The sequence below is a fragment of the Mastomys coucha genome, unplaced genomic scaffold, assembly GCF_008632895.1.
Source record: "Mastomys coucha isolate ucsf_1 unplaced genomic scaffold, UCSF_Mcou_1 pScaffold22, whole genome shotgun sequence".
Lineage (NCBI taxonomy): Eukaryota > Metazoa > Chordata > Mammalia > Rodentia > Muridae > Mastomys > Mastomys coucha.
Window position 1 is genome coordinate 128,195,623 of NW_022196905.1, and position 7,727 is coordinate 128,203,349.

A 7,727-nucleotide genomic window follows, 5' to 3' on the forward strand; every position below is an offset into this window, starting at 1 on the left:
CCACATGAGACCCCATCCCTCGAGCCTCTCCACCCACATACAGAGACAGAGAAGAGAGTGAGTGTCCTGGTGTGGTGTCCTTCTCCTTCCATCTATGAGATGTGGAAAAGAAGGCCAGCTAGGAGCTAGTAACTGGACTGGTCTGTCTGTCTGTCCCATGTCCAGCCAGAGGACTCATTCTGACCAGAGGATCAGAGCCAGGTCCTGGGGTCATCCTGTTCTCCTTTCGAATAACCAGCATGTAAGGCTCAGACAAGACAGAGACAGGGACTATGAAAGGGATACAGGAAGGGGACGCGTTCCTGTGCCAGGGCTGGGGTAGGGTGTGTGTCCACTGAAAGCTTTGGCAGAGGCTGAGGGTCCAGAAGTCCAGAATAGGGGCTGGTGAGATGGCTCAGCGGGGAACAGCACTGTCTTGTCTTCTGAAGGTCCTGAGTTCAAATCCCAGCAATCACACGGTGGCTCACAACCACCCATAATGAGATCTGATGCCCTCTTCTGGTACATCTGAAGACAGCTACAGTGTACTTATGTATAATAATAAATAAGTCTTAAAAAAAAGAAGTCCAGAACAATCAGCATTTACTATTGTGGACGCAAAGATGATATGGTATTTCTCCTTTCTAGAGCATTTTCTTTTCTTTAACATATGGTTTCAGGAAAAAAAAAAAAAAAGCTAGGCGTCAGTAGTGGTGGTGGTGAGTGAGTCTAATTTTAGGCCTGAGGAGACAGCTTAGCTGTTAAGAGCATTGCTTGTGTTGGAGCTGCAGCTGGTGGCAGCAGCAGTGTGGCACAGAGAATGGTGACCGGTGTTGGTTTCCCTCCTCAGGAACCAGTGACTCCCCCTAGCCCCCTAAGGGGTCGTGGCTAACTTTTTTTTTCATTTTTTTTTTTCTTTAGGTGATTCTTGAGGTTTTTTAGCTGTGGGAGGAGTGTACGCCTCCTCCTGGTCTCCCACCTTCTGGATTGGTTTTGTTGAGAAATTTTTGCCCCACTCTTGCAGGCGACTGGGGGATCACCCTCCGCGTCTCAGGTTTTTCTTTTCATTTTCTTTCTTTCTTTTTTCCTTTATATCCCATTCCCTCTTGTTTGTGTTGTATGTGGAAATGGAGAACTTGGCAAATGCAAACACCGTGCCTGAACTGTATAGATCTGTGATTGAAGATGTTATTAATGATGCACGAGACCTTTTTCTGGACGATGGAGTGGATGAACAGGTCCTGATGGAACTAAAAACACTGTGGGAGAATAAACTCATGCAGTCTAGGGCAGTAGATGGATTTCATTCAGAAGAACAGCAGCTTTTGTTGCAAGTTCAGCAGCAGCAGCAGCAGCACACTGGACGTCAGCAAGCACAGACCCAACAGGTTCTTATTCCTGCCTCCTCACAGCCAGCGACAGCACCGCCAGCTAGTGTTCCTGATCCTAAGTTGATACAACATATGAATGCATCAAGTATTACGAGTGCTGTTGCTACAGCTGCCATCTTGGCACTCCCTGCAGGGGTGATTCCTGTTCAACAGGTACTCACAAATTCCGGCCAGCTGCTTCAGGTGGTCAGAGCAGCGCATGGGACCCAGTATAGCTTTCAGCTTCGGCAGCCAGTTGTTCTACAACAACAAGTTATACCACAAATGCAGCCTGGTGGAGTACAAGCGCCTGTTATCCAGCAGGTCCTAGCCCCACTTCCTGGAGGGATTTCACCACAGACAGGTGTCATCACCCAGCCACAGCAAATCTTATTTACAGGAAATAAGACTCAGGTCATTCCTACGGCAGGGGCAGCCCCCACCCCAGCACAAGCGCAGAGATCTGCAGCTGGACAGCAGCGGCCACAGGCCCAGCCTGCTCAACAGCAAGCTCCCTTGGTGCTGCAAGTTGATGGGACAGGGGATACATCTTCTGAGGAAGATGAAGATGAAGATGCCGACTATGATGAGGAGGAGGAGGAAGAGAAAGAGAAAGATGGAGCTGAGGATGGGCAGGTGGAAGAAGAGCCCCTTCACAGTGAAGATGATGTAAGTGATGAGGAAGGGCAGGAACTCTTTGACACAGAAAATGTTGTTGCATGCCAGTACAATACGATACACAGAAGTAAAAATAGATGGAAATTTCATCTCAAGGATGGCATTATGAATCTTAACGGAAGAGATTATATATTTTCCAAAGCCATTGGAGATGCAGAGTGGTGAAGAGTCGCTTCTTTCCTTTTGTAAATAAGACAAAGAAACTTAAAAAAAAAAGTTAAAATGGACGGTTTGAAACTTGGGACATATGTCAGCCAAAATTTCACTTCTGTATGTCAGAAAAGCACAGCAGAAGCAACACTACTGGACCCAAGCTAGACCTTGACAACATAGACACCACTTCAGACTGGCAAGCCATGGAACTGTAGCACCTGGGGTTGCTGGGCGGGGGGAGGGGTTTGTGTAGGAAAGCTGTAACTGTCAATTTTAAATAGAGGAATCTGCCATTGGTAATTAGCCTGTAAAGCTTTGTCTATATTTGTTTCTCCAAGTTGGGCTCAATCAGAAGATACTTGTTGGAATGTCCTGAAGAAATGACCCTTCTGATAGATTGAACTGAAAATGCTTATTGTATGTGATTATATTTGGTAAACATTGTGTGTGAGCTTTTTACAGAAGGGCAAGAATTATGGTGTTGATTTTTTGTTTGTTTTTTTTCGAGACAGGGTTTCTCTGTGTAGCCCTGGCTGTCCTGGAACTCACTCTGTAGACCAGGCTGGCCTCGAACTCAGAAATCCGCCTGCCTCTGCCTCCCAAGTGCTGGGATTAAAGGCGCATGCCACCACTGCCCAGCAAGGACTGGATTTTTATTAAGCAATTTAGTAATTTAAAAAGAAAAGAGAGAGCATTGATTGTACAAGGTGGTGGTGGTGCAGGTCTTTAATCCCAGCACTTGAGAGAGAGGCAAGTGGATCTCTGAATTTAAGGCCTGAGTTTAAGGCCTTAAACTCAGCCTGGTCTACAGAGTAAACTCCAGGACAGGGCTATACACAGAAACCCAGTCTCAAAAAAGAATAACAAGAGGAGGAGGAGATTCATGGTTTCATGCAGAACAAGCTGGCATTGAAACTCTATGGTATATGTGTATGTATTTGAATGTGTGGAACATGTGTACAGATGCATGTTTGGAAGTCGACAGTCAACAGTAGGTATATATATATATATGTATATATATATATACACATGTGTATATATATATATATGTACACACACACACACACACACACTTCTTTAAAAAAATCACATTTAGGCCGGGCAGTGGTGGCACACGCCTTTAATCCCAGCATTTGGGAGGCAGAGGCAGGCAGATTTCTGAGTTGGAGGCCAGCCTGGTCTACAGAGTGAGTTCCAGGACAGCCAGGGCTATACAGAGAAACCCTGTCTCGAAAAACCAAAAAAAAAAAAAAAAAAAAATCACATTTAGAAGCCAGGTGGTGGTGGCATACATCTTTAATCCCACCCAGCACTTGGGAAACAGAGGCAGGTGGATCTCTCTTTTTTCTCTCTCTTTTTTTTTCACCCTCCCACCCCCCAGGTGGATCTCTTTTAGAGGGACTTGGTCTTGAAACCCCTCCACCGCCAACCCAAAAAAGAAAAATCCAAACCAAACCAAACCAAACCAAAAATCATACCTGGTGTGTGCTCCCACATGACAGCACGTGTGTAGAGGTCAGAGGGTACAGGAGTCGGTTTTCTTCCTCCCTTGTGTGGCCCCTGGGAGTGGCCTCAGGGTGTCGGGCTTTTCGGTAAGAACCACCTTTACCCACTAAGGTTCCCTTTTCATCTTACTTTTGGAGACAGGATCCCTTGGTGACTCAAGAGCTCACTAATTCACTTGGGCTAGCAGGCCAGCAAGCTCTGAGAATCCTCCAGTTGCAACCTACCATTGCTGGGATTAGAGGCGTATAGCATCACAGTGCACAGCTTTTAACGTGGATATTGGGACTCTGAGGTCAGACCAACATGCTCACAAAGGAAGGACTCCCCACCGAGTTATTTCCCCAGCCCCAAACGGGGAACCCTGGCCCCTCCTGTCTCCACTTCACCGGCACTGGGATTACAGGTGTGCACCACCACACCCAGCGCTGGGGTGGTACCCACGGCTTTGTGCATGCTAGGCAAGGACCCGTGGCTCCTCTTGTGGCCACAGTCCCTTGGCAGTCAAGGAAATAACTTCTGTCCCTGGACACTACAGCTCAGTGCTCAGGAACAGGAGACTTCTGGGTATGGTGGAGCCAGGGCACCTGAGCGGGTGGCTTGTCAGACTCAGTCCCTGGATGGGACCATGCCACCTGCTGGGCCACACCACCAAATGTGAACATATAACCAGAGAAGAAAAAAATAAGTGACGCTTTTGTTCTTTTTCATTTTCTTTACTTATTTAAAAAGGCCTTGGCGGCAGGAATATAGTGTAAAAATCATTGGAAAAACTAAAAGGCATTGATACATATCCGAATATACTTTGTACATAAATTACATTTTCCTTTAGTCTTTTGAGTTGAGGTCCTGATTCGGCTCTGAGGTCTAATAATCAAGGGGGCCCGGAAGCTGCACGTTTAGTCCGGAATAGTCCACCATGTACACTGGCCACTGCTAGAGAGAGGGGGGGAGGGGATAGAGGGACCACGTTAGGACTCCAGATGGCACAGAGGAACGCCCAGAATAATTAGTACGCTTTTTTTGAGGGTGAATTCAAATGTTACTTATTCTGTAGCCACAGAGGCCCAGAGAGGGAAAGAGACCTGTCCAAGGTCACACAGGTGGAATGGAGTGATTGTTCCACCAGTGTTCAATATACAGATTAGACATGATCGAGGGCTGAGTCAGCAGGAGCAGAAACCATTGTTCACAGTTTCACCCCACAGACATGTCTACCTCTTGGGATGAAGGGAGGGAAGTAGTCAACGATAGGGAAAAAAAAATGAAAAAAAAAGTCAGTCTTTCTTTTCTCCGTTCCTTTTTCTTGAAGCTGTCTCAAGTAGCCCAGGCTAGCCTCAAACTTTCTACGTAGCTGAGGCTAACCTTGAACTTCTGATCCTCCCGACTCTACCTCTCCAGGGTTAGGATCCCAGGTGTGTACCACCAGGTCCAGTTTATGCGGTGCTATGACTAGAACCCAGGGCTCCACGCATGCAAAGCACGTACCCTGCTGACTAAGCCACACCCTCTGACCCCCCGCTTAGCAGTTTTCTTTGAGACAGAGTCGTCTCCACATAGCCTGATGGGCTTGAACTGCTGATCTTCCCCTTCCACTACTGGGACTAAGGACATAAGACACCGCACCCTGGGTGTTTTTGGTTTTGTTTTTGTTTTTTTTACATGAGTTTCTCTGATTCAGGAAAGGGGCCAAAGCAACGTGGTCGACAGATGATGGAGGTTGAGTTCTGTCACGTGACCATCCCCCTCTGGCTCCTGCTGACCTCATTTATACACACCGCAGGTGACACCCATACTTCAAGCACTGTGATGAATGCACAGACCCTCAGTCTATCTTGTGGGCAAAAGCAGTGGATGTGCCTGCACTTCTGTGCTTGGCTGAGCCCCTCTCAGAGCCCAGTGCCTCCCAGTTCCTGGAGCTGAGGATGGCCCTGCCCGTGGAAGGGGCAAAGGCCACACAGAACTGGGGTGAAGTTCGGATCCGCGTGACTTTACCACGAGGGAGATCTGGTTGGTGGACGCCACAGACTCTGGGTTAGAGGATGAGGATGAAGAGGAGGAGGAAGAGGAGGAGACTGAGTTGCCTTCAGAGACCCGCTTTCTCTTGCGCTTGGGAATGTTGTCTTTGGCTGGTGGAAGAAACAGTTGCTGAGGGCTGATGCCAGGGGGCCATCCTAGGTCGGCCTCCTGAGCTCCCGGGACAAGGTCCCTGCTTTTAGATTTTTAGTGTTTTAATCATTTTGACGTCCTGGGAAAAGAACCCAGGGTTTTGTATACATTGAGCCACGCCCCCAGCCCCTCCCTGGGGGATTCTAGACAGGGGCTCTACCACTGAGCCACACCCCCAGCCCCTCCCTGGGGGATTCTAGGCAGGGGCTCTACCACTGAGCCACGCCCCCAGCCCCTCCCTGGGGGATTCTAGGAAGGGGCTCTACCACTGAGCCACACCCCCAGCCCCTCACTGGGGGATTCTAGGCAGGTACTCTACCACTGAGCCACGCCCACAGCCTCTCACTGGGGGATTCTAGGCAGGGGCTCTACCTACCTCTAAGCTACAGCTTTATTTTTTCAATGCCCTGGGCTGGCATCCTAGGCTCAGTGGATGAGCCTCACTTGTCTATCCTTATTTCCTAAGCAGGTCTAAAGGCCAGCCATCCCACTTCTGGCTCCTATTCATCTACCCGTCTTGCAGATAAAATACCCCTCACCCACTTCAACAGGTTCTATTTTCACAGCCTCACCCAGAGCATTCAGTTTTCAGTATGGCTGCCAACCCAAGACTTTTAAAAGCCCCCTGTATCCATTCCGCTACCCACTTCCTACTAAAGTATTTTGGTTTGGTTTGTTGAGGCAGGGTCTCACGTAGCCTAGACTGGCCTCCAAGGCACTGTGTAGCTGAACCTCGCCTTGACTCCTGATCCTCCAGCCTTTCACTTCCTGAGTACTAGGATTACAGGTTTATGCCACTATAGCTGATTTACATGGTACTGGGGAATCTTAATAGGGCTTTGCACACTCCCAGCTAATCCATATCCCAGCCTTACCCACTATTTTTTTTATTATTTATATATATATATATATATGGCACATGAATATATATAGTCACATATATACATATATATTTATAATATATATACACACACATATATATATGGCACATGAGAGAGAGGCCAACTTGCAGGAGTGGTTGGCCATCTCTCCATCATGTAGGTCCTAGGGATTGAACTCAGGTCATCAGGTTTAGCAGCAAGCATCTTTATCCACTGAACTTTATCTATCCCAAGGTCGTGCCTGCCTGTGCTTTTTCTTTTCTTTTCTTTCGCTTTTTGAAGGCATTAGACTAGTCCCCATGAAGGAGAAGGCTGGCCTCTCCTATCCCTCACTTACCTGGCACCTTGGCATTGTTGCAGACTTCCCCAAAAGGTCTGAAAAAGACAGAAGCAGGCTGCAATTAGAAAGTTTCCCCTCCTCATCTGCTGCTTTTGCTTTGGCTATAGGAAGTTACAGTTGAAGCTCTAGCTTCATACCCTAAGCGAAGCTCCGAGGTCCATGTGTTAGAAGTGTGGTCCTCAACCTGGCACATTATTGGAGGCGGTAGGCCTTTAAGAGGAGGGGCTTGGTGGGACAGATAGGTCAAGTGGCATGTCCTCAGTGGGGATACTGGTACAATTGCATCGTCCTCTCTTTCTCTCTCTGCTCTCTGGCTCTCATGAAGTGAGCAGCTCAACATGCATAAGCTCCTGGTTCAAGTGAACAGGGCACAAGGTCCCTGAAACTCTTTTGAGAGTCTTGCCATAGACCAGGGCTAGTCTATGTCCCTGCTTCTGCTTCTCCATTACCAGAATTATAGGAAAATATTAGCTCATGCCTATAATCCAGGCATGGAGGATGTGGAGGCAGGAATATTAGGAGTTCAAGGTCAACCTCAGCTACATAGTAGGTTCCAGGCCAGCCTGAGTTACTGTACTCTGTTTAAAACACCAAAATTTGGAGTCGATCGTCTGACTCAGGAGCCTCTCCCACAGACCCCCGCTGACCTGATGA

General features: G+C 47.9%; 1 protein-coding gene and 1 pseudogene across 1 annotated transcript in view; one reads left to right on the forward strand and one right to left on the reverse strand.

Annotated features, from left to right (window-relative positions):
* The first annotated feature begins 1,059 nt into the window (after positions 1 to 1,059).
* On the forward strand, positions 1,060 to 2,199 carry LOC116070943 (annotated as a pseudogene).
* A 2,179-nt stretch (positions 2,200 to 4,378) lies between these two features.
* Positions 4,379 to 7,727, reverse strand: part of Gtf2ird1 (GTF2I repeat domain containing 1) — a 104,617-nt gene continuing 101,268 nt past the window's right edge. The window contains exons 25-28 of the mRNA XM_031391160.1: positions 7,211 to 7,283; positions 7,071 to 7,108; positions 5,679 to 5,812; positions 4,379 to 4,619 (exon numbers count right to left, since the gene is read on the reverse strand). Coding sequence (XP_031247020.1) covers positions 4,551 to 4,619; positions 5,679 to 5,812; positions 7,071 to 7,108; positions 7,211 to 7,283 — 314 coding nt within the window. The 3' untranslated portion in view covers positions 4,379 to 4,550. The remainder of the gene's footprint in view (positions 4,620 to 5,678; positions 5,813 to 7,070; positions 7,109 to 7,210; positions 7,284 to 7,727) is intronic.